The sequence below is a fragment of the Microcaecilia unicolor genome, chromosome 3 (assembly GCF_901765095.1).
Source record: "Microcaecilia unicolor chromosome 3, aMicUni1.1, whole genome shotgun sequence".
In the NCBI taxonomy this organism is placed as follows: Eukaryota; Metazoa; Chordata; class Amphibia; order Gymnophiona; family Siphonopidae; genus Microcaecilia; species Microcaecilia unicolor.
In genome coordinates this window covers 405,652,701-405,680,153 of record NC_044033.1, presented here as the reverse complement: position 1 = coordinate 405,680,153, position 27,453 = coordinate 405,652,701, and the positions used below count along the sequence as shown (strand labels likewise).

Sequence of the window (27,453 nt, the reverse complement as noted above, 5' to 3'; positions counted from 1 at the left end):
GGGTTGTGTCCATCTACCAGCAGGTGGAGATAGAGAGCAAACTTTTGCCTCCCTATATGTGGTCATGTGCTGCCGGAAACTCCTCAGTATGTCGATATCAAAGCTCCATCCGCAGGTCTCAGCACTTAGAGAATTACACCCACAAAGGGACACTCTGCCCAGCTCACCACCGCCGAAACGGGGGAGGGGAATTAACCCAGCTCATCCCCACACAAGTGGGGGAGGGGAATCCGTCCAGCTCATCCCCGCGGAGCGGGGGAGGGACACCACCCCGCCGATGCGGGGGGATCTGGCTTATCCTGCAACTGCAACCGCGGGAGGAGCTGACTGACCCTAGCACCGCTGAAGCGGGAGGGTACAAAGCTGCCCTACAGCCGCACGAAGCGGGAGGGAGTGCCGGCAGAATTTATGTCTCAATCCAGCCCCGTAAAACGGAGGGGAGAGGAATGCAGCAGCTCACTGTAACACAAACTCGTCTCAACTCTTGAAGAATCCAATTGGAAAAACTTGAACACAAAGTCTTCCTGAACAGGAACTGAAGACTAAACTTGAATCTGAAATGCAACCAGAATATAAACAGTACAGATATCTGGGAGGGGCTATGGATTGATCAGCTATGATTAATGGAAAGAAAATTATCAGGTATGATACATAATTTTACCTTCCATATCATCAAGCTGATCAATCCATAGACTGATGGGATGTACCGAAGCAGTACTCACCCAGGGCGGGACATTGAAATCCCCGACCGCAACACTGAAGCTCCAAACCGGGCCTCCGCCCGAGCAGCCACAGTCAAGCGGTAATGCCTGGAGAAGGTATGGGCCGATGCCCAAGTTGCCGCCTTGCATATCTCTTCCAAGGAGACGGACCCGGCCTCTGCCATTGAGGCTGCCAGAGCTCTAGTGGAGTGAGCCTTCAGCTGGATAGGCGGCACCTTCCCCGCGGCCACATAAGCCGCTGCAATGGCTTCCTTGACCCATCTTGCCACTGTAGGCTTAGAAGCCTGCAGACCCTTACAAGGACCTGTAAACAGGACAAACAGATGATCCGATTTCCGGAAATCATTGGTCACTTCCAAGTATCTGATGATGACTCGTCTCACATCCAGAAATTTGAGAGCAGAGTATTCCTCTGGGTAGTCCTCCCTACGAAAGGAAGGGAGACAGAGCTGCTGATTCACATGGAAGCGAGAAACAATCTTGGGCAGGAAGGAAGGCACTGTGCGAATAGTCACTCCTGCCTCAGTGAACTGCAGAAAAGGCTCTCGACATGAGAGTGCCTGGAGCTCGGAAACTCTTCTGGCTGAAGTGATAGCCACCAAAAAGACTGCTTTCAACGTCAGGTCTTTCAGAGATGCCCTAGACAAGGGTTCAAAAGGCGGCTTCTGCAAGGCTCTTAGCACCAGGTTGAGATTCCACGCAGGCACCACTGAGTGCAGAGGAGGGCGCAGGTGATTAACTCCCTTGAGAAAGCGCACCACATCTGGCTGCGAAGCCAGGGAAGCACCCTTCAGGCGGCCCCTGAAACAAGCCAGAGCCGCTACCTGGACTTTAAGGGAACTGAGCGACAGGCCTTTCTCCAGACCTTCTTGCAGGAACGCCAACACTGAAGAAATTGGAGCAGTGAAGGGAGAAAGTGAGCCTGCTTCACACCACGCTGCAAAGGTACGCCAAACCCTGGCGTAAGCAGTAGAAGTAGAGCGCTTCCTCGCTCTCAGCATAGTGGCGATGACCTTGTCTGAGAAGCCCTTCTTTCTCAGACGCTGCCGCTCAATAGCCAGGCCGTAAGACCAAAGGGGGAGGGATCCTCCATCACCACGGGACCCTGATGTAACAGGCCCTGCTCTACTGGCAGCCGCAGAGGAACGTCGACTGAGAGCCTGATCAAGTCTGCATACCAGGGACGTCTGGGCCAGTCCGGACCCACCAGGATTATCCGGCCCGGATGCTTTGCCACCCGGTCTAGCACCCTGCCCAACATGGGCCAGGGCGGGAACACATAGAGAAGCTCTTGTGTCGGCCACTGTTGGAGAAGAGCATCTACTCCCAGGGATCGAGGGTCCCGTCCTCTGCTGAAAAAAGCGCGGCACTTGGCCGATGACGCCATCAGATCTAGGCTCGGCTGGCCCCAGCGCTTCGTGATGTCCAAGAACGCCTGAGCAGATAGCTGCCACTCTCCGGGCTCCAAGGTATGGCGACTGAGAAAGTCCGCCTTGACATTCATGACTCCGGCAATGTGAGCCGCTGACAGCTGTTCCAGGTTCGCTTCCGCCCACTGGCATAGATTCATGGCCTCCTTGGCTAGAGGGGCGCTCTTGGTACCTCCCTGGCGGTTGACATAGGCCACAGCCGTGGCATTGTCCGACAGGACCCGTACTGGCTTCAACGCCAGTACCGGGAGGAACTCCAAAAGCGCCAACCGAATGGCTCTGAGTTCCAGGAGGTTGATAGACCACTTTGCTTCTGCAGGAGACCAGAGCCCCTGCGCTGTCCTTCCCAAGCAGTGGGCTCCCCAGCCCGACAAAGAGGCGTCCATCGTGACGACAATCCACTCCGGGGTCACGAGAGGCATCCCTGCAGACAACTTGTCTGTCTGCAACCACCAGCTCAGCGCCTTGCGCACTGCTGGGTCCAAGGGAAGGCGCACAGCATAATCCTCCGACACCGGAGTCCAGCGCTGCAGCAGAGAGTGTTGTAGTGGTCTCATATGAGCCCTGGCCCAGGGCACTACTTCCATCATGGCCGTCATAGAGCCCAACAGCTGCACATAGTCCCAAGCCCGAAGCGGAGAGGCTACTAGGAACTGGTCCACCTGAGCCTGAAGTTTGACAATCCGATTGTCTGGCAGGAACACTCTGCCCACTTGGGTGTCGAATCGAACTCCCAGATACTCCAGGGACTGAGTCGGGCGCAGCTGGCTTTTCTCCCAGTTGATGATCCATCCCAGGGAGCTCAAAAGAGCAACCACCCGGTCCACAGCCTTGCCACACTCTGCATAAGAGGGGGCTCGGATCAACCAGTCGTCCAGATAAGGATGGACTTGTACTCCTTCCTTTCTCAGGAAGGCCGCGATGACCACCATTACTTTGGAGAAGGTCCGCGGAGCAGTAGCCAACCCGAACGGGAGGGCTCTGAACTGGAAGTGTCAGCCCAGTACTGCAAAACGCAGGAAGCGTTGATGAGGAGGCCAGATGGGAATATGCAGGTACGCTTCCTTGATGTCCAAGGATGCCAGGAACTCCCCTGCCTTCACTGCCGCTATAACAGAGCGGAGAGTCTCCATGCAAAAGTGCCGAACTTTCAAGGCCCGATTGACCCCTTTGAGGTCGAGGATAGGCCGTACAGAACCTCCTTTCTTTGGCACCACAAAGTAAATGGAGTAACGTCCCTTGCCAAGCTGATTTTCTGGCACCGGAACGACCGCCCCCAGGCGGATCAGATTTTCCAAGGTCTGCTGCACTGCCACAGCTTTGACCAGAGACTTGCAGGGAGAGAGTACAAACCCGTCTCTTAAGGGTCGGCAGAACTCTAGCTTGTAGCCGTCTCTGATGACTTCCAGCACCCAAGCGTCTGAAGTTACTCTGGTCCACTCGCCCAGAAACGAGGACAGGCGTCCTCCAATCTGCACAGGGCCATGGACCAAGACCCCGTCATTGGGTACGAGACCCTGGGGGAGGACCGGAGGACGTACCTCCGGGACGGCAGTCTCTGCGAAAGGAATGCTGCTTGGGGGAGAAGTTCCTCTTGAAGGAAGAGGAGGCAGAGGAGCCCGACTTGCCCGGGCGGTACCGACGGACCTCTTGAAACCGTCCTCTGGAGTTACCGGGGCGAGCACTAGGCCGAGCCCTGGCCTCTGGTAACCTCTTGCCCTTAGACGTGCCGAGATCGGTCACAATTTTGTCCAGCTCGACCCCAAAGAGCAGCTTGCCTTTAAAAGGCAACTTAGCCAGGCGGGACTTAGAGGCGTGGTCCGCAGACCAATGCTTCAGCCATAGCCACCGCCGCGCAGAGACTGTCTGAGCCATACCTTTAGCTGAGGCTCTCAAGACATCATACAGTAAGTCTGCCAAATAAGCCAAGCCCGATTCCAGGGCCGGCCAATCAGCCCTCAAGGAAGGATCCGAGGGGGAAGCCCGCTGTACAATCGTCAGGCATGCCCTGGCCACATAGGAGCCGCAAACTGAGGCCTGCAAACTTAAAGCAGCCGCCTCGAAGGACGACCTTAAGGCCGCCTCCAATCTTCTATCTTGGGCGTCATTTATGGCCGTGCCACCTTCCACCGGCAACGCCATTTTCTTAGTCACCGCAGTGATTAAAGAATCCATGGTAGGCCAAATAAAGGCCTCACGTTCACTTTCAGGCAAAGGATAGAGGCGGGACATAGCCCTAGCCACTTTGAGGCTCGCTTCCGGGACATCCCATTGAGCCGAAATTAAGGTGTGCATGGCATCATGCACGTGGAAGGTTCTAGGCGGGCGCTTTGTCCCCAGCATAATGTCGGAGCCAACAGGGGCTGAGGGAGAGACGTCCTCCGGAGAGGAAATCTTCAAAATGCCCATGGCCTGCATTAACAGGTTGGGCAAATCCTCTGAGCGAAAGATCCGCGCTGCAGAGGGGTCATCCGCTCCATCCGAGCGGGAATCCGTCTCCTCCAAGGAATCCCCAAAGGACCGTTGGGAGAACTCAGATACGCTGCCCTCATCTACATCCGAGGAGACAAAGTCCTCTAAGGCCTGGGAATCCACCCGAGGGCGTTTATTTCCGGAGGCCTCAATCCCTTTATCGGACAAGGGAGCAGGGGCAGCGTTTTGCATAAGAAAAGCCTGATGCAGCAGCAAAATAAACTCGGGGGAGAAACCCCCCAGACTGTGCACTTCAGCAGCCTGGGCCACAGCCCTAGACGCACCCTCAACCGGCGCTCGCAAGAGCGGGGGAGAAACATGCTGCGCATCCAAGATGGCGTCCGGCGCGACACTCCGAGAAGGAGCCGCGCGGGAAGAACGGCGCTTAATTTTAGCCGCCTTTTTGCCGTCGCCCAAATCAAGGGCGGCCAAGGCATTAACGTCTCCCAGCTCAAGGGCGGTCCAAGAAGAAGCCGTCCGAGCAGAGTGGCCGGCCAAGATGGCGGAGGCGAGCAGCGGGGGATGGGCGTTTATGGCGGGAAAAACCGCCGCGCCAGAGGGAGAACCGGGACACTGACCGGCCTCCGAACTGACCCCCAAGAAGGGCGAATCAGACTTTAATACCCCCGCATCCCCGCTAGGAGCGTACACGTGGTCCGGGGAGCGATTCTTCGCGCCCTCGCCCTCCGACGCCATAGGCCACGTGGAGATCGATCGGGGAACCCCCTGCCCGCTATAAAAAGGTAAAAATTACCTGCTTCTTGCTCCGAGCTGTAACGACCTGGTGTCCCAGTGAGTAGCTGCAATAAACGTTTAAATAAACGTCGAAAATAAACGTCTTTAAAGGACGTCAAAATTTTTTTTTTTTAAACGGAGCCAGCGGGAGGGGGGAGAAAAGGAGGGACCTGGCGCCACCAGGTTTGCACTTGCTCAGAAGAGCCCTCAACCCCAGGCACTCAACAAAACCTAAAAATTAGGCTTGGAGGCCTAGCCAGAGCTGCTGCTGTGTGTGACCACCACCTGCTGAGATAGAGAACATACTGAGGAGTTTCCGGCAGCACATGACCACATATAGGGAGGCAAAAGTTTGCTCTCTATCTCCACCTGCTGGTAGATGGACACAACCCACCAGTCTATGGATTGATCAGCTTGATGATATGGAAACTGCATTTAAAAATTGGAGCTATAATTATCCTACTCAGGAATTTAAATACCAAGAGAGGTTTATGTAACAGAACTCGCTTAATAGTCAAAGACTTGAAACCTAACCTCATTATTAGTCAAGTAATCACTGGGTCAACTGCAGGGAGTACTGTTTTTATACCACGTATTGAACTAGCACCATCTAACACTGACCTCCCATTTACATTATGTAGAAAACAATTTCCTGTGAAATTGGCTTTTGCAATGACAAGTAACAAGTCACAACGACAAACATTTGAAAAAGTTGGCATTTTTCCTACCAGAACCAGTGTTTACACATGGCCAACTGTATGTAGCATTTTCACAAGTTTGAAAGTCTTCTGGTCCTGAACAAGGAAAGCTTTTCCCTCATTGTAACAAAGTTGTCACTAAAAATATTGTTTATAAAGAAATCTTGCAAATGTAAACAACCATTATAGTTCTAATAAAAATTTTACAATTTCTGCGTACTCTTATCTTTTGAAAAATACTATAAATAAAAATTATAAAAAAAAGAAAGATTAAAACAAAAAAAAAAAACATAGATAAAAACAATCGGTATCTCATACTCCTGAGCATATTACTCATTATACACCCTTCCCAATTACTACTTATCATGACAGAACATTTCTCCCAACGATTCCCTTAAAAACATAATCGCCATTACATGATAACCTTGCTAGCGCCCGTTTCATTTGTGTGAGAAACGGGCCTTTTATTTTACTAGTCTTTTAATAAAACACTCCCTGTGCCTGCTGGAACAGGGACATGCAACATATTGTAGAGGTGTGAAACTCGCGGAAACACAAGAAGGGATAACCTTCCGTCAGTTCCTGCACTGTCTGTTTGCTTATTTCAGAGGCGTTGCAGCCTTACAGGAAACTTTTCCAGCTGAGTTATAGCACTACAACTCAAAGGTCATCAACCGACAACGGCTGCTCGAGTCAGTGTGAGAGCCTTCAATCACCCAAGACAAGGCAGGAGACAGTTTAGTTTAGCCCACCACCACCAACACGAAAAAAAGGGGGAGGGGGAGGAGGCACGCGGAGAATAGGGCTGCGCATGCGCTGAGTTGCTTGCAGGCTCCGCCCCTGAGTCAAGTCAGCGGGTCGGTTCGTCGCGTAAGTCTGTCATTCGCTGTGTAATGTAAGTATGAGCTGAGCTGCGCAGTAACGGGTGAGAGGTCGTGGTCTGGGCTTTGCTGGCTTCCTGCAGGTTATTACTATGCGCTTTGCACTGTAGTGCGCTGGAGCACCCGTGGGAAGGTGTCCGGAGAAAGCGAGCGCTGCTTGGTTTAAGATGGTCAGAAGGTGATCATTTTTGACCTTGGGGGCTTCTTGCTTACCTAGGTCGTAAGCCAGCGTTGTGCTAGATAATGTGTTTATTGCTAGAAAACAAAGGTGACTGTGCATCCTGATGGCAGAGGACGCCAAAGATTCACGGTTATTTTCGCCCACCTGCCAACCGCACCTTAATCAGCCACACTCCTCTACCCCCATCCCCCCGCGCAGTCGTGCGTTCCCTTCTCTTCCTTTCACCTTCCTTTTTTTTTTTCTCGTCCTCTTCCCATCCTTTCCACCTTCCTGTTTAGTTTACTCATCCTCTTCCCGTTTTCCTTCCTAAAGGTACTTTTTTCTCTCTTCGAAAATGCTCCCTCTCTGTTCCTGTGGCAGAGGTTTTCAGCCTTTTTTCGTCTCGGGCATGGCTTAGGTGACACTGAAATTATAAAAGCACACATCCACACATGATCCAGCATTTTACCTTCTTCATCCCCCTCCCCCTCACAAATAGTCCAAAATGTACCTTTTCTTTCTCCAGCCCCCACAAATAGTCCAGCATCGATTCCTCCCTCTCCAGCCGGCAACATTCTCTTCTTGTCTCCCTTGACCCCCCCCCCCCCCCCCCCCCCCATCCCAGTGCACCCCTTAAAAGTTTTCTTGTCTCTGGCGGTCTGCAGCACTGAGCAGTGATTCATACAGCCTGCTCATGCCAACCCCAGAGCCTTCTCTATGATGCTTCTTGCCAATGTGAAAGCAGGAAATTAGTACAGAGACAAAGCTCCAGGGTTGGGGACAAGAAAACTTATTTTGTTCTGGTACAAATTAAGCTGGCCTAACTCCTACGGCACACCTGGGGAGCAGCCATGGTACACTGGTTGAAAAATGATGCCCTATGGTGTACCTTCACCCCCTCCACCCCCCTTCTGCTCTGTTCCCTCCTCTGCTCAGCCCATCTTCAGCTGTAGGGCTGGTGTTAGAGGCAAGGGCCCAGTGCAGAAGACAGATGGATAGACAACCCGACCCCAAAGCCTAGTTGGAAGCTGTGGGTCCAGTACAGAAAGCCATGAGTTAGAGCTGCTAACTGCAGGGCTTCTGAAATTACCCATGGGATACAGTAATCAGTGACCATACAAATTATTAATGTGTAAAAATTATGGCAATAATCTGCTACTCACTGCATAATGCTCCCCTGTACTACTACTGCTGCTTATCATTTCTGTAGCACCTTTCTGGGCGATTTGCTTATGCACTGACAGGAAGGGTGATACTAAAAAAGCAAACCAACAACAAAATAAAAACAAGCCATAGTGCACCCTGACCCAGCTTTCTGCATCTGCCCCTATAATCCTTGATAGTCTAGTGGTCCTTCTTGCTCTGACCCTACCCCTCAATCCCAACATTAAAAAAAAATCTCAGTAGTCTAGTTGCCCCTGTTCCCCCACCCCAACATTAAATTAAACATTTGTGGTGCCTAGCGACTCTCTGCCCCCCACCCCCTGCCTTTCCATGTTCTAAGGGCATCCTTCCCAGACCACCACTATGTAGCTTCAAAGAGGCAGGATCAATGTCCTTATTCCCTTATCTGGTAGACTGGACCTGCTTGGTGCATCTCAGGATGTACTATTTTTCAAGTTGACACAGGCAGGAGCAAATGGGCATCACTCCTGTATATTTGAAGGTATGTAGTGGTGGTGGTCTGAGGGGCCAGGAAGGTTGCAGAGGGTGCCCTAGACAGGGATACATTTTTTAACAGTGGGGAAGAGCAGGAGTTGTCACTAAACAGGGACTTTTTTTAAGTTGGGGAAGGGGGTAGGGTGCTGCTAGACATCAGGATATTTATTTTTTTTAAGTCAGGTGGAAGGGGATTGGGGTGGGGTGCCAGTAGACACCAGGGATGCTGGGCTGATGCTGAAAGTTATGTCTGGCTCATAGTGGGGGTTCCCCTAACCTTGCTGCGCCTCAGACCTAGCAGTATATCTTTTCACCCAATAGCAGATTAACCACTAGCCTCTTTACCATGCTTTTTAATATGCTGCACACTGATGTGTAGGCACAATACAGATAACACACTTGTGAGTTATTATTGGGGTACCTGATACTTAGTATAAATCCTAAGAGGATTAGGTCTCTGGCAATAGTAGCATCAGTGAATGAAGTGTCAGAAGTAAATGTGTTCCCTTATCCTTAGATCCGAGCTCCTACACCCAAATAATAGAAAGAACTAACTCCACAACCAAGTATTGTAAAAATAGAGCAGTTACCTTTATTTACAATAGCAGCAGATATAAGAAAGGCAGGAATGAAGACAAAGCCAGTCTCATCAGAGAAATAGCTCAGAAAAAACCCCACATTATCCTAGATGGAGTTCTAATCCAGTCGGGGCTAACAAAAGAACATAGCACACATACAACCTGATGCAGATCTCTAGATGGCAGTGTGTTCCTCAGGTGGTCAGTCAGCTGCTCGGATGGAATGTAAACATAGCAGCCCTTGTCTCTCATACAGAAATGATGGGCTGCAGCTGTACTAATGATGCATATTCTTGTGGGTGACGCACACATAACATTGTTATCCCCACTGTTGTGACTTCAGGGGTCACATGATTGTCTCACTGGCACCACATTAAGGGGGCACCTTGAAAAAGGGCCAGGGTTTCATAAACAGTGTGCAGTTTTGCCAGCCACAGCGTTTCTCCTGCTGGAAGGGTAATTCCAAGAGTCCTTGACTGTTCTGGCCATGACGTCGATTCTGATAACAACCTTGTTATTCTAGCACATCGGGACCCTTGTCAGCAGTCTTCGTCTGTATGCAAGATCTCAGCGTCAACAAATAATAGGCTTTGCGTTGAAAGACGGAATAAGCTTGATTTTGCATTTTTGAGGTCAGGTTATTAGTGCCGGATAGTGCTTCATAGTGCTGGTTTTGCTCCTACAGATGTCTACTGTGTGAGAAATCTACAGCACTAAAACATTTTCTGCATCATACAGCCCCCAATGAGTGCTTAGACCCTTCATTAACTGTAGCTTCTTCCTGCAATGGCTTTTTGCATCTGTGCCCTTTTCAGTTTTGGATTGAGATGAGGCGCCTTGTGGTATGGGGCCCAGAGCAGTTGCCCTTGTTGCAGCCCCTAACACCTGCAACTTTAGCTTTTCCTTTGAGCCAGGTTCTTTGGACCACCACAGTTTTTCCAGTTCTGCTCGGTGGCTTCATCTTGCAAGGAGAGTGCCGTGGTGGGTCCTGATTGCTCTGCATTTTCCAGGACCCCTTTCATTATGCTATGTATGTGCTGAGGGGGAAGATGATGGGGGCAGTCTGAGTAACAGACACCTCTGTCAGCTATTATATCTCCAGCAAATTATTTGTAACACTACAGGGTGCATGTAGTGCTTTACAGAAAGCGATAAGAGACAGTCCCTCCTCCTTGGAGTTTACAGTTTACTAAAGATAATACACAGCAAGGATCATACGAAGATTATCTTGCAGGGCAAGCATAAAGTGATAAGCATGGCAGGGTGGAGCCACAGCTCTACTACTTGAGGCTCAGCTCTTGTTAGCTTTAAGCCACACGGAGCAGGAAAGAACTATGCTGCAAGTCTAATGAGACTGAGGACTGCAAGACTTCCACCATAGTTCCGGCATTGTGCATGAAGAGGTAGAGTGGGCGGTGGCAGGCAGGGCAAAGAGTAGGGAAGGATAGGGAAGGGAATGACAGATGAGATGCTGGGAGGGAGGGAGCATAGAAATCTAAATCCATATCCATCTCTGCTGATCCTAGGAAATGAGCTTTGAGGAACAGATCTCTTCAGGATCTGTCAGGCTTGATGGACCTTGGTCTGACCTATTATGGTTTTTGTTATGTTCCTATTAACTGGGTTTTAGAGGGAAGCAGGGGATATAGCTGTAGTATTGCACCTTTGTAATCTTTTGTATTGCAACAAGCTTAATATAGTTTTTTTTCCCTACTTTGGATTCCCTCAGCTGATTTTCCCCATTCTAATCTTAACTCCTAATGATGTAAGTATTTTTAGCGCAGGAAAATCAGCAGTAAAACCACTGCATTATTGGCTAGTGAGGTAGGCATGCAAAATACCTGCAAAAAGCTGAATTTTAAATTGCTCCTGATATAATAAGCCATGTTAAATTTTAGTGCCATTTTTTCTCTTCACACTTAATATTTACTGTGGCACTTCACCTCAGAAGACCCTCCTTGTAACAATTCCTGGTGGCCCAAGTGGGCCCCCATACCTGCCCCCACTCTGCCCACCTCTAAGTTGGGAGACGGGAGCAATGCCCTCTTGTTCCTGCCTACAATGCTGCCATCTTCCAAAATAGTGGCACCTGATCCCTAGCAGTGCACCAAGATATAGCGGAATTAGAAAAGGTACAGAGAAGGGTGATGAAAATGATAAAGGGGATGGGATGACTTCCCTATGAGGAAAGGCTAAAGCGGCTAGGGCTCTTCAGCTTAGGAGAAGAGACGGCTGAGGGAAAATATGAAAGAGGTCTATAAAATACTGAGTGGAGTGGAATGAGTAGATGTGTTGTGCAATGAAGCTACTAAGTAGTTAATTTAAAACAAATGGGCAAAAAAATATTTCTTTACTCAACATGTAATTAAACCCTGGAATTCATTGCCAGAGAATGTGATAAAAAGCAGTTAACTTAGAGGGTTTAAAAAATATTTGGATAATTTTCTAAATGAAAAGTCCATAAGCCTTTACAGTGATACCTCGGTTTTCGTTGATAATCCGTCTGAAAACAATCAACAAAAACCGAAACAGACGAAAACTGAGGCAATTATTTCCATATGAATCAATGTAAATCCAATTAATTCATTCTAGAAACTCCAAAATACATACCAAAAACACATTTTGTAGAGAATAAATATAGTCCCATGATGGAGCTAAAGGGAAAGGGTTAACTTATTAGCAAGGGAAACACTTAACAGGGAAAATGAGATTTGAGCACATGTGATTTTATCTTGCATGCGTTGCGTTAGACGTGAGGGGTGATGCTCACACAACGAGAAACAACGCCACAATGAGCAGGAGAATGCGTGGGTCACCCTTTGTTTTTGCAAAATTATCAGCGAGGTCACGTGGGCACGCCAGCGAAATCCGAGGCAACCGACGAAATCCAAGACAAAATTTCCACTGAAAAAATCAATGAAAACCGAAACTGACGATAACCGAAGTCAACGAAAACCGAGGTTTCACTGTATTAAGATGGACTTGGGAAAATCCACTGTTTATTTCTAGACTACTACTACTACTTAACATTTCTAAAGTGCTACTAGGGTTATGCAGCGCTGTACACCTAGAGATGGGAGTAACTAGTGAGGTAATTAAATTTGCAGATGACACAAAATTATTCAGGGTCATCAAGTCGCATGAGGAGTGTGAAAGATTACAGCAGGACCTCGTGAGACTGGGGAATTGGGCGTCCAAGTGGCAGATGAAGTTCAGTGTTGACAAGTGCAAAGTGATGCATGTGAGTAAGAGGAACCCGAATTACAGCTATGTCATGCAAGGTTCCGCGTTAGGAGTTACGGACCTAGAAAGGGATCTGGGAATCATCGTTGATAAGACATTAAAAACGTCTGCCCTGTGTGCTGCCGCGGCTAAGAAAACACACAGAATGTTGAGTATTATTAGGAAAGGGATGGAAAACAAACACGAGGATGTTATAATGCCATTGTATCGCTCCATGGTGCGACCACATCTCGAGTATTGTGTCTAATTGTAGTCGCGGCATCTCAAAAAAGATATAAAGGAATTAGAAAAGGTGCAGAGAAGGGCAACGAAAATGATAAAGGGAATGGAACGACTTCCCTATGAGGAAAGGCTGAGAAGGTTAGGGCTCTTCAGCTTGGAGAAAAGGCAGCTGAGGGGGTGATATGATAGAAGTCTACAAAATAATGAGCGGAGTAGAACGGACAGATGTGAAGCGTTTATTTACACTTTCAAACAACAACAAAACCAGGGGACACAAGATGAAGCTAGAATATGGTAGATTTAAAACAAATAGGAGAAAGTTTTTCTTTACTCAGCGTGTAGTTAGACTCTGGAACTCGTTCTTGAAACCTGGGTTGGCCACTGTCGGAGACAGGATGCTGGGCTTGATGGACCCTTGGTCTTTTCCCAGTATGGCGGTGCTTATGATTAACAGCATTAAGGGTCCTGTTTACTAAGGCGCGTTAGCATTTTTAACACACCTAAGATGTCTACAATTAGCATGTAGGTGCTTACTCAGTTAACACACATACATGGTTAACGCGCGTTAAAGATGCTAATCCCCTATAACGCTGCTTAGTAAACAGGGCCCTAAATCTTTTACTGTTTGGATTGGCCACTGTTGGAAACAGGATAATGGGCTTGATGGACTTTCGGTCTGGCCTAGTATGGCAATGCTTATGTTCTTATGTTGTTAGATTTTACATTCCACATTTGATAGGACTAGAAGAAATACAGGTGCTTAAAAACGTGTAACAGTAACATTCACTATTCTTAAGTATATTTTTATATATAGTCTTACAAAGGGGATGTGGCACTCAGGTTATTCTTCCAAGATGTTAAGTGACGCTTCATAGGTTCTAAGGGTCATGGATTTCTTGTAGCATGTTCTGTAATCTGTGTGCCATGTGGTGCGTCACATTTTAATCATTTCATCACTTTGGTGCTTTTAGTTAACTTCTAAAATTGTGTAAAAATACAGTTTTTGCCTTTACACTGGCTTTTCCATCACTCACCCAAAAAGACTGAAGAACTGTTAAACCATGAGCTGACATAAGGTTTCCCTAAGATCTAAAACATGAAAGCCTTTTTACATTTGGGTGCATGATTTTTCTGACATCTTACAAATACAAGAACGCAATGCTTTACTACAATTTTTTTTTGCACTTGTTTATTTCCGGCACTGTTAAGTTGTAAATCTTTCTTGACAAGTTCTTTGTCGAGTCTTGTGCTCCATAGTCCCAGTGTTCTTTGCTGAAAAATGTTTGGATAAATAGGGAACGTTACAAAGTCATTTTCAATATGTAATATTCTGTCTGCAGTTTTGTGATTTTGTTTCTTTACTGTATTCAGTAGGAATATGAAGATCACCTAGAACTAAAGTATACAAAATAAGTTATTAAATTGTAGGTAGTGGGCATGAGGGAGGGGACTCAGCAGTCTTCCTGGCCTTATATGGGTGGGATTAAGGATAATGGGAGTTGGAGGGGAGTTTACTTAATCCATTCTTGTTTGTAGGCGGTATGTTTTTTTTAAAAATTGGAATAGTTCAATGCATTATAAGGGTGATTTTATATATATATTTAAGCTCAAAACCATCTTTATTGAATTTTTGAACAAACTAACATAAAGCATGTAATTGTAACATGCACAATGAAAACATGCATCAATGCAAGTATAAAACAAAATAGGCATGAGTGGTTTCCTTATCAGAACAGAACAATTCAAAAGGCACCCAGATCTTTTTTGAGTCTGAGTAAGCCCGTTTTCTCAGCAATTCTGACTTCATATTTATAAATCAGTTACAGTGAGTTCCACTAGAATGCGAAAGAGACTTTTCTATTATCTTTCCGTTCTTGTAAAGTAGCTTTCAACACAATAGTGATTAATAGCAAAAAGCTTGCAATTATCCAAAGTGAAGGGACAATGTTGTAATATTAATTAGCCAGTTATTTCTTAACGGCTCATTAATTTATTTGTGCACAATTTGGGCATCCAGATTTCGGCACCATTTATAGAATCAAGGGGATATTACAGAAAAGTGCGTTCCGTGAGAGTCCTTCTATAATAGGGTGCCTATTAAAGGTGCTGATTATGGCACCTATTGGAAGCCTATTCTATAAAGAAAAGTAGGCACCTTCTTTTCTTTATAGAATGCCAGCATGAATGGCCAAAAAGTGCTTAAATTTTAAGGCTCAGGCATTTGCACCGGTCTTATAGCTGCTGTAAACCATGGTACCTATTTGTGAGCTATAATTAATGCATATAGTTGAGTGCCCCACCCTTGCATACGCCCACTGGCAAAGTATATGCTGTCAAATTGTGATACTTTTCTATTAGTCACTATTCTGTAAGACAGAGGTTTTCAACCTGGTCCTCGGGGCACACCTAGTCAGTCGGGGTTTTTAGCATATGCCCATTGAATTCTTGGGGGGGGGGGGGGCTAGTGTATAGTCCATCTGATGCAGATGAGTAAATGCACTCTGCTCTACAAACATCATGCCCCACGCTATAGGTTGGCGTATGAGGTGCCACCCACCTTCGTCATTTTTATGTGATATGACAGTGCTGTTTGGTTGTAATAATGTAGCCACACTTGCTATATTTCTTGTGTTAGCAGCAAGTCTAGCTGGGGAACTTGGTTTTGAGTGCTTCTATGTCCCTCTGGATCTGGAAGCATCTAGAGCAGAAGAAAGGAATAGGATATGTTTAGTGGACAGATACCTTTCAAGCGCATCTCCCAGCCTCCCTCAGAACAGATTTGGGTGTTCCTTTACAAAGATGAGTAAAGGATAGGACTCATGGTATAGTTGGTAGGATGAGTACAAGTTGTTTCTGTTAGTTTACATGATTTTGCATCAGCATTCATCATGTTATATGTGTGTTAATATGTGTAAGTGGTGGCCTGCATGCCACTTACACAGGCTTTCTACATGCATACCTCTTGCAAAGTAGCAGTACATATGCATGCAGCTTGTCTGCATTGCCTGTTGACTTTACCCATGCAGGTGACGATCGTGCTAGTGATGCAAGTGTATCTTCATTTTGCCACTACTTGTGTGTACTACTAATCATTTCTATAGCGCTACTAGACATCCGCAGCACTATACATGGAGGTACTTTCTCTGTCCCTAGAGGGATCACAATCTAAGCTTTTGAGGATTTAGTGACTTGCCCAAGGTCACAAGGAGCTGCAGTGGGATTCAACCCAGGTTGCCAGGATCAAAGCCCGCTGCAGTAGCCATTAGGCCTCTCCTCCACTTATACACTGCTCTTTTACACATGGAAGTCTCCCAATTAAGGGATACTTCTACTTGTGTCTTCCACACAGGGTTTCTTTTTTTATTTGAGTATTCCTAGGGGCAGGGATGTACTGATATCACATTGGACCTACACATGCAAATATGTCTATTCTTCTAGAATCATGGTCCCTATCTACACATTGCCACTTTCACATTTATTTTTTCACATCCAAAAATGGGCCTGTTTACAGTGTTCCTTTAGCCCAGGGTTCTTAACCCAGTCCTCAGGACACCTAGCCATTCAGGTTTTCTTTCAGGGTATCCATAATGAATATGCATGAGATAAATTTTGCAGGCACTACTTCCATCTATTGCAAATCTGTTCATGCATACTTATTGTGGTATTCTAAATACCTGACTGGCTGAATGTGTCCTGAGGACTGGGTTGAGACTGCTTTAGTCCAACCAGTCTGAAGAGCCACAGGTGACAGTTAAGGGTGGTATTTCAAATTTATTAACTTTCTGGCAGCAGGTAAAAAGGACTGTATTTTTCAGATGGAGTATCCAGGATGTACCATAAGTTCTGAACTCATTACATTATTTACTATTGCCTTAGGGTAAAGGAGAGTGTCTGTAGTTTGTAGTGTGAGTTGCAGTAAACTGCTATGTAGAAATTGAGGGCAGTGTTTGTCCCAGACAGTGTCATTGCACTCTGCTGCCAGACAAACACATGCTTTTGAAGTTAATCTCAAATGAACCATTTCCTTATGCTCTGCTTTTCTGCTGTACAGGTTTTGAACATATACCTGGGTGGAAAACTAACCGTCAGCAATGGTGTCGGATCCCTGCAGGATATTCCTCACATTGTGCACTCTGACATTTACAGGCACGTTCTGCCTTCTGCAAGGCTCTCCCAAGGTTCTGCTTGTTTCTTTTGATGGTTTTCGATGGGATTACATCTATAAATTCCCAACACCCAATTTTCACAGCATCATAGAAGATGGAATTCATGTGAAACAAGTCACTAATGTATTTATCACAAAAACTTATCCTAATCATTATAGTATGGTGACAGGTCTCTATGCAGAGAACCATGGCATAGTTGCCAATGAAATGTATGATCCGGTGCTTAACAAGACGTTTTCCATGGATAGGATGGACATCTATGACTCTGAGTTTTGGGAAGAAGCTGTTCCAATTTGGTTCACTAACCAGTATGAAGGACGTAAAAGTGGTGCAGCTATGTGGCCTGGGTCGGATGTGAACATAAGTGGGGTCTATCCCTCCTTCTATCTGCCTTACAATGAGACTGTTTCATTTGAATATAGAGTTGCCAAACTGATTGAGTGGTTTACATCAAACAAACCTATACATCTGGGCCTTCTCTACTGGGAAGAACCTGATGAGTCGGGTCATTTGTTGGGACCAGATAACCCTTTAATGAGCTATGTGATTACAGAGGTGGACAACAAGCTGGGCCACTTGGTGGCTGAACTGAAAAAGGCAGGGCTGTGGGACACAATGAATCTTATCATCACCAGTGACCATGGGATGGAACAGTGCTCTTCTGATAGAGTCATAGAGCTTGATAACTACGTGGACAAAAATCTCTATACAGTGGTGGAACATAGTCCTACGGTAGCCATTTTGCCAAAAGAAGGTAGGAAACAGGATATTGAAATTCCACAGAAACTGATAAATGGCCTTGAGGGCAGTGGTGGCGTTGCATACCCCTTCTGTTCTAGATCTTGCAGAGGAATTTGAACCTCCATGTAGCTTTGTGAATGTATCTCTGTAACAGAGATGCTGTATAAATGTAGTAATTGTGATAGGATTGATGAAATGGCATTTTTGCAAACCAGTCAGGGTTTCAGGATATCCACAATAAATGTGCTTGAGACATATTTGCACCGTCCCCCCCTCCACTGCATGCAAATCAATCCCTTGAATATTCATTATGGATATCCCAAAAACCTGACTGACTGGGGTGCCCCCAGGACCAGGTTTGGGAAGCACTGCAGTACTGGAGTGTAGAATAAGCCATAGATCTCGGTTCCAGTGTGATTTTGTTGGAACGTTACAATGATATCGGAAGGTAGTACTGTTACAGATGTGTCCCTTTTCCAAAATATATTTGGTGGTGGAACAAATAATGCCACACTCAATTATTAAATCCTGCGGACGGAGACCTCATTATCTTTTCAGACCATTGTATACATTTTCTTCATCTCTCTGTCCTAACAAAGAAAAGTAGTTTCTACATTCATGAGAATGATGGAGAGGGAAAAAAAAATTTTAATTGGGCACTAAAATTCTTTCACAGGTACAAGCTATAGAAGTGTACACCTAGGTTTTATATTTAAATTTGTTTATTGATTTATCGTTTAAACAAAATAAACTAGATCCACAAGAATAATCTTGCTACAGAAACACAGCTCCATATACAAAACATTGTTGTTATATACATATACATAAGTTTGATACATTTAAGGTTAGCTTCCTTAGACCACAACAAGTGCGGGGCGTACTCAATTTAGGGAAGATTCAAAAGGAAAAAAAAAACAATATCTAAACTTGACGAGTGCATGTCTCTGTTTATTCTATCTAACGTCAGTTCTGTTGTTTAGCATCCAGAAAAAACTTGAGCTGCTCCGGTACAAAGAAAACATGTTTAACCATCCCTATTTTCACTATACATTTACAGGGGTATACTAACAGAAAGGATCCTCCCAGCTCTAAAGTCTTTGATTTTAAATTCAAAAATTCTTTCCTCTGTTGTTGCGTTTGTTTAGTTACGTCTGGAAACATCATTATCTTTGCTCCACCAAAAGGAGTTTTTGCATTTCGAAAATATAATCGTAGTATGGAATTCAAATCCTGTTCGAACACAAAGACCACAAGAAGAGTGGCCCTTTCTGTCACATCCTCTAGGGACTGCTCCAATATTGCGGAAATATCTTTTAAACCTTCACTTTTATCCTGTACCATAGGGTATTGAGCTCCACCTCTCATTCCTTCAATATTTCTCTTCGGAATATAAAAATTTTTACTTATTGGTGGTATAGTCTCTTCTACCATTTTTAAGTTCTCCATTAAATATCTACGAAATAAATCCATTGGGGTATATCCTAATAATTTTGGAAAGTTCAAAAGTCTTAAGTTCAATCTCCTGTTAAAATTTTCAATTTGTTCAATTTTTCTCTGTATTAGAATTCTTTCTTTAACTACTGTTGATTGAAACTCTTTGAATTTTTCCATTTCTTTTTGAAGCGGTGTCACGCACGTTATTAAATCAGATTTAACAGATTCCACAGTAGTTTTTAAATCCTCAAACTTTTGATTTAAAAGACTTACTTCACTGGTACACCTAGGTTTTATAAGTATATTGAAGTCATTCTGAATCAATAGGTTCAAGACATTTAGGGGCCTATTGTGGGCTTGCCGCATGCCTTCGGCAGTACCACTGGAGCCTGGCAGTAGTGCCTGCCCCACCGTGCACCATTTTAAGTGCATCAGAATTTTTTTTTTTTTTTTTAGTTCTACTGCCCAGTTACTGCCAGGTTAGTTCAGGAGCCCTTACCGGCTCCTAAATAGGTGGCAGTAAGGGCTCCCCCTGGAAGTGGCCACACACCAAGTGTTTAACTTACCATACAGCCATTTCCATTAAAAAAAAAAAAAAAAGAGCCTTTTACTTGTTGTGGTAAAAGGGGGCCTTGGCGCATGGCAAGCCTACGCACCACCACCACAGGGGTCCTTTTACCGCAGCTTGATAAAAGGACCCCTTAGTGGGTAATATTTAAAGCTATTTATCCAGATAATAGCCACCATTATCAGATAAATGGCTTCATTCGGCCTATCCACAGATATTCAAGGGTACTATCCAGATAGCACCGAGGATATTCAGCAGCCCTATCTGGATAGTGCTGGGGTGGTCTGGGGTCAGAGCTTGGGTGGAGTTAGGAGTTATCCGGTTAGCAGTGGTATTCAGTCTGCTAACTGGATAACTGTCAGGGTGAAAGGCTTTCCTAAATTTATTTGGTTTGATATAAGGATGGCAGTGTTAATATCGCCGCTATCCAGATATTCAGCATCGAGTAGCAGTGCTGAATAGCCAAATTTAATTTTTCTTCACTCAACGTGTAATTAAACTCTGGAATTTGTTGCCAGAGAATGTAGTAAAGACGGTTAGCTTAGCAGAGTTTTAAAAAGGTTTGGACGGCTTCCTAAAGGAAAAGTCCATAGACCATTATTAAATGGACTTGGGGAAAATCCACTATTTCTGGGATAAGCAGTATAAAATGTTTTGTACTGTTTTGGGATCTTGCCAGGTATTTGTGACCTGGATTGGCCACTGTTGGAAACAGGATGCTGGGCTTGATAGACCTTTGGCCTTTCCCAGTATGGCAATACTTATGTAGCTGTGGCATCTGGCATTAAAAAAAAAAATTAGAATAAAACACATGACTGTCCTTGCCAAATATCTACCTGTTAGGCTTCCCAGAACAATCACTCTTCTGAATTCTTGATGCATTTTGTATTTTTTCCCCATATAAACTGATTTCTAAAATTTGTCCTGTTTAAATGAAAGACACAATGCAATGTGGAATAAAATATCCCAGGGCACTTTTAGAAGTAGGGGTGGGGTGTGGTTTTGCGCATGCATTTTCAGTAGCAGCCTAAAGTGAGTAGCTAAATATTTGCTTGTCCCCAAAGGGCTTACAGTCTTAATTTTTGTATAATTTATGTATCTGAGGCAATGGAGGGTTAAGTGATTGGCCCAAGATCACAAGGAGTATCTGTGGGATTTGAGCTGAGCTTCTCTGGTTCTCAGCCCACCATATCTATATAAATAAAATCCCCCCTCAGACGTTCTGAAGCTTACTCCATCTGTCCTGAACTCCTGTCCTCCTGGTAGGCTAGGCTATTCGGACTACTCATCCTCAGTTTCAGCCACACTCTGAGGCTTCAACAGTTGTATGTTCGAAGCTCTGTAACCATTTTTAAGCACACTACATCTCTGCCCCGCCCTGACCTATCAGAGAAGGGAGGAGTGTCACAGCTGCACCGCTCTGACCTATCAAAGGGAACTGAAACAGGAAAAGGGAGGAGTGTCACACCGAATGACGGACCTATCAGAGGGAAGTCAAATAGAAGAAGGGAGGAGCGTCAGAGGCCAAGGGGACGGCCGTATCTACGTCTCATAGGTTTCCTTGCTTTCTTTTCAGTGTATTGCAGCTGCAGCCACTTAGGTAAGTCTAGCAAGCCTGTCAGCTACTGAATACAGAAAGCAAAAGATAGCATGTGGGAACTTGCTCCATTTTGTTCTCTGGAATGCAGTGATTATTATACAAATGGTCTTGCTTTCATTATTTTGGTAGGAGCTGCCTTCATGACTGTCCACAGTCCCCCCAGTCCTGACACCTGACAGGGGGGACAGGGAAGGACACTCACTGTCTCACATACGCACTCGCACACTCATTCTCACATACACACACGCTCTCTCACAGACACACTCACACCCACTCTCTGTCACACACACACACTTGCACATTCTCACTCTCACACAGTCACTCTCACAGACACTCTCTCAAACATACACACTCCGCGCAAAACCTTGCTAGCGTCCGTTTCATTTCAGCCAGAAACGGGCCTTTTTTACTAGTATATAGCTAATTCTCCCACTACATAGCATCTAAAAATAGCTGAGGGACAAGGGAAATGTTACTGTTTTAATTATAGGTAGGTAAATTGAGGTAAGGTGTTGGAACTGGTGTGTAGACGGTGGTTACAGAGCTGTGAGCATGCTATACTTCTTGTTTACTCTAATTTTGTGACACTAACCAAATCATTTAATCTCTGTGTTCTTTGTGTGTGTGTGTTAGAGAATTACATGGGGACAAAGGTTGTCGTCTTCCCCGCAAGCTCTGTCCCCGTCTCAGTCCCCACTTCATCCCCACAAGCTCAGTATGACCCTATTCGCACAAACTTCGAGCAGTTATGATTTTATGTTTAAGCTTTTTTTATTAAGTATAAAAAGGAACAATATTCTGTGCAATTGTTGTTTATAAATCACAAACAATAATACAGAACAAGGATCAACAAAACCCTCTGTCTCCCCTCCCACCTCACAAACATCCTCCACTATTGGGCAAACTTAACAAGCCAAATTACTACAAAATTCTACATAGAAAATTCATACTAATAGAATACCTCAGTCATAGACCCAGAACACAAATACCAGATACAAAATAGCTGACCATAAACATAAATTAATCCAAAATTCCAAGAATCCACCCCTTATATGTAATAAAACACTAGAGAAATAGAAAGAGATACATTTCCTCCTATATGGTACAAAATATAAAGATTGAACATGCCAGGGGCAGTGTTAGGGGAGCACAACTAGGGCAGCTGCCCCCTAGCCAGAGAGCTCTAAGCCTGGTGAAAGCTGAAGAAAGCACATCCTGGTAGTGGGCTTTGGGGTCCCCTCCAAAATTTCTGCCCTGGGCCACATCCATGTCTAACACCAGCTCAAGCTGGATACACATTTAAAATCTGACACATTCAAATTTCAAAATAGAAAATAAAATTATTTTTTCTATTTTTTTGTTGTCTAGTCATTTTATTTTTCAAATCATGTTAGTCCCAGGCTCTGGTTTCTGTTTCTCCCTGTCTTCTTTTAACTTACTCACCAGGGTCTCCGGTCTATTTGACATTTCTTCTCTCTCCATGCTCACCTTCAATCTTGGTGTTGCTATCTTTCCCCATGGTCAGCATCTCCCTTCCCTGTGTCCCTATAGTTCCCTGCCCAGCATCTCCTCTGTGTCCAGCTTCACCACTCTGTCCCTATCCCCTCCCCCTCTGTCCAGCATCTCCCTTCTGTGTTCCTATTCTCCCATGTCTAGCATATTTCTTCTGTGTCCATATACCCCCTCCCATGTCCAGCATTGCCCTTTTGTGTCCATATACCATCCTCATGCAGCATCTCCCCTTTGTGTTCCTGTCTCTCTGCTCCCCTCCATGTCAATCATCTCCCCTCTGTTTCTTTATACTTCCCTGTCTTCCTCCCCCACACCAATGTGTGTCTCTCTTCTCTCCAACCCCACCCCATCCAGCTTCTCTCTCTCTCTCTCTCTTTTCCTCTGCCCTCCCTTTCTACTTTCCACTGTGTGTTCAGTATTTGACTCCCTCTTCCTTCACCCCTGTGGGTTGGCATCTTTTTCCCTTTCCTTCCATTCCCCCCCCCCCCCCCCACACACACAGGTCCAGCACTTCTCTCCCTTCCCTCTAGCACCTCTTTGCCTTCCCTCTAGCCCCACCCCCATGGATCCAGCACCTCTATGCCTTCCCTCTAGCCCCTCCATGGGTCCAGTATCTCTGTCTTCCTCCAGCCCCCTCCCATGGATCCAGCACATCTGTGCCTTCCCTCCAGCCCCCCCCTTAAGGGTCCAGCATCTCTGTCTTCCCTCCAGCTCTCCCCCCCCCCCCCCCCCCCCACCCCCCCCCCCCCCCCACCCCACTGTGGATCCAGCATGTTGTCTTTTTCCCTCCCTCACTTTTGCTGCAGTGCTGCTACCTCACATTGAGCTACCTGACAGCGATTCCCAAAGGCTACTCAGGTGCCTTCCCTCTGCTAGGTTCCACCTTCAGAAAAGAGGAAGAATGCATCAAGGTGGAACCCAGCAGAGGGAAGGCCCTGGAGCAAGCCTGTGGGAATTGTTGTCAGGCGGTTCGATAATGTAAGGTAGAGGCACTGCAGCAGGAGTGTGTGTGGGGGGGGGGAAGATATGATGCCATTGCTGGGCCTGAAGAATGGGGGTGAGAGTGAAGGAAATAGAACAACGTGCCAACCCGTGGGAGGGGTAATCGGAGTAATCACTTTTTTTTTTTTAAACACAGGGTTTTTTAATCATTCCCATGAGTTGGTAAAAGGTTTTGTTTCTGCATCCATGCTAATTCTTAAAATGTGTTTTCTGTTACCGCGGATTTATTGCGTATCATCATCCCCCTGTCATTCTCCAGTGTGTGTGTGTTTAAAGCTTTTTCAAATGGCAGTTGGAAACAATTATACATAAGGGTCTGAGAATGTCTTTGTCTGGGGGGCAAAATAACTTTCCAAAAATTTAATTAATGGGATCAAATTTAGTATAGGGGAAAAACCAGTGAAAAGAAAGTGGGCAAGATCAGACTGGGGGTTCAAGAGAAATAACTACTACTACTACTATTTAACATTTCTAAAGCGCTTCCAGGGTTACGCAGCACTTAACCCCACCCCCCAATAAAAGTCCCAGTGTATATCTGTGGGAGAAACAATTCAAGCTTCTGCAGCATAGAAATTTAGATATAGTGAAATGTTTCAGAACCTGTTGTCACCCCTGCCTCCCCCACCCCTCCATTTGCTCTAAGTCAAAGACATACGCAACACAGTTACACACATGCACTTGTGTGCAGGGTTTGGAATGAATTCCATGACCCATGCTTTGCATGCTTTCTCCATTTGTTCGCTTGATGTATTCAGTTTGAGGATTCCTTACACATAGCAACAAGGGACAAGCTTTTGACTGACTCCAGTTAAGCATAGTCTCAATAAAAGTGTCCATATTGGACGACTTACCGATTGGAGGGAGGTTGATATTTTTTCACCAAAGGTGGGTTCTTCAAATAGTCCGGTTAGGATAAACCCTCAATCTGAAATCCAAACCTCCAAATTGCCCACCGGGAGCTCATTCTTACAGCTTAGCACAAACAGGTACTTGCAGAGGAACTCTCCACCCTTCTAAGGGCTGGTGCGGTCGAACCCGTTCCACCAGGGGAAGAAGGGCTGGGATTCTATTCCAGGTACATCCTTGTGCAAAAGAAAACAGGGGGGATGTGTCCCATCCTAGACCTAAGGGCCCTGAACAAATTTCTAGTCCGAGAAAAGTTCAGGATGGTTTCCCAACGATTGGCTATGCTCTCTGGACTTAAGGATGCTTATACACACATCTAGATACTCCCAGCTCACAGGAAGTATCTTCGATTTTGGCTGGGAACTCGGCACTTTTAGTACTGTGTACTGCCCTTTGGTCTGGTTTCTGCGCCCAGAGTGCATGGACATCTGTGTGGCCATTCATAATTAGGTTTTCAGCATATGGACGTCCATCACATGTAGTTTTGAACAGGAAATCTTGACATATTTCTTGTTTGAAAATACACATGAAATGGTTGTCCATTTGGGACTTCTGACTTTGACATCTTTCTGAAAATACTCGTCCACATTTGGGTGAAACTCTTCGTTTAGGGGTCCTTGTTCTAACAGACTTAGTATGTATTAACAATTAGCATTCGCTAAATGATGAGACATCCATAGGAATATAATTTGCAGTTTATCATTTAGTGCATTCCAAGACGTATGACCAAAGACTTGCTGACCTGAACACGTATACCCTGGAGGAAAGGAGGAACAGGGGTGATATGATACAGACGTTCAAATACTTGAAAGGTATTAATCCGCAAAAAAATCTTTTCCGGATATGGGAAGGCGGTAGAACGAGAGGACATGAAATGAGATTGAAGGGGGGCAGACTCAAAAAAGATGTCAAGAAGTATTTTTTCACGGAGAGGGTGGTGGATGCTTGGAATGCCCTCCTGCGGGAGGTGGTGGAGATGAAAACGGTAACGGAGTTCAAACATGCGTGGGATATGCATAAAGGAATCCTGTGCAGCAGGAATGGATCCTCAGAAGCTTAGCTGAAATTGGGTGGCGGAGCAGGTGGGGGGAAGAGGGGTTGGTGGTTGGGAGGCTAGGATAGGGGAGGGCAGACTTATACGATCTGTACCAGAGCCGGTGATGGGAGACGGGACTGGTGGTTGGGAGGTGGGAAATACTGCTGGGCAGACTTATACGGTCTGTGCCCTGAAAAAGACAGGTACAAATTCAAGATATGAGTTTATCTTGGGCAGACTAGATGGACCATGCAGGTCTTTTTCTGCCGTCATCTACTATGTTACTATGTTAGTGCACGCTAAATCCATTAGTGCCCCTTAGAAAAAGAACCCCTAAGGCAGTTGATAAATCTCAATAAATAAATCACATTTCAGAAGACATTTGATAAAAGGGCAATGCCTATAAGGGTGCCACATTTACAAGCCATGTGATGACCTTGCTACTCGTAAGGTTTTCCTTGGTAAGAAGTCTGTGCAGAAGGAGGGAGTATGTGCTTCCTGATGAGCCCCTTGTTGATTTTTCTTGTTAGGTCAATCTGAAACTGAATTCACAAAATTAAAAACCAAAAAGGCTATAAAACCTAATTTATTTCCTTGTTTAATTGCAAAAGTGAACATAAGAATGTAGATAATAATGCAACTTTAATTACACATCTTGTCTAATAGGTGAGATCTAATTTTCATTCACATGTTCTGCTTTACAATAAATACATGGGATATTGTTTTCTAGAGCACTCAAGATGAATGGAATGTGCTTGGATTAAATCTGACACCACACAAGTACTTTCTGAAATTTCTATAATGTTTTCAGGGGCATAAGAGTCAAATCACTGCAATATAAAACCAAACAGGTAGTCATATAATATGTAATATATAATAAGGAATCACTCAGTGTGTCACCACTTACGCGTACTCTAAGTACATCACAACAGCAAGATAGAGCTTAAACAGCCACTTTTACTAAATATCGTGACTTGTGTTCACACATCCTTGTAATTCCTCTTGTGAACTAATACCATAAATTCATGCAGTATCAAAAACCTTGTGTGTGCACAAAGCAAAAATTGGTGTTTCAAATATGCCCAACATATAAGCATTAAAAAATCACATGTAATTTTCATAAAATATATACATCATCAATCACTTACCTCTGGCAAAGGGAAACTGACTGCAGCTCTACAAAGCGTCTCATTTCTTATCACTTCTTCAGGAGCTATACATACAGCCATAATCCGTTCAATTCACATGACGCCATCAGACTCCATGATGCCAAAGATGCGGGAGTCTGATGGCATCTTGTGAATTGAACGGATTATGGCTGTATGTATAGCTCCTGAAGAAGTGATAAGAAATGGGGCACCTTGTAGAACTGCAGTCGGTTTCCCTTTGCCACAGTTAAGGGATTGATGATATATATTTTATGAAAATTATACACAATTTTTGGATGCTTATATTTTGGGCACATTTGAAAAACAAATTTTGCTTTGTGGACACACGAGGTTTTCGACACTGCATTAATTTATGGTGTTCACAAAAAGAATTACAAGGATGTGTGAGCACAGTCACCACGTTTAGCAAAAGTGGCTGTTTAAGCTCTATTGTGCTGTTGTGATGTACCAACAGCACGTGTAAGTGGTGAAACACTGAGTGATTCCTTATTATATATTACATGTTATATGACTACCTGT

At 45.2% G+C, this 27,453-nt stretch overlaps 1 protein-coding gene across 3 annotated transcripts in view; it reads left to right on the top strand.

Annotated features, from left to right (window-relative positions):
* Nucleotides 1-6,865: 6,865 nt before the first annotated feature.
* Nucleotides 6,866-27,453, top strand: part of ENPP5 (ectonucleotide pyrophosphatase/phosphodiesterase family member 5) — a 48,730-nt gene continuing 28,142 nt past the window's right edge. Inside the window, exons 1-2 of one of the 3 annotated variants that reach the window (XM_030198769.1) lie at nucleotides 6,866-6,952; nucleotides 16,852-17,720. In XM_030198769.1, the coding sequence (XP_030054629.1) occupies nucleotides 16,892-17,720 (829 nt within the window). In that variant the 5' untranslated portion in view covers nucleotides 6,866-6,952; nucleotides 16,852-16,891. The other 2 variants (XM_030198770.1, XM_030198771.1) reach the window with 2 other exon arrangements.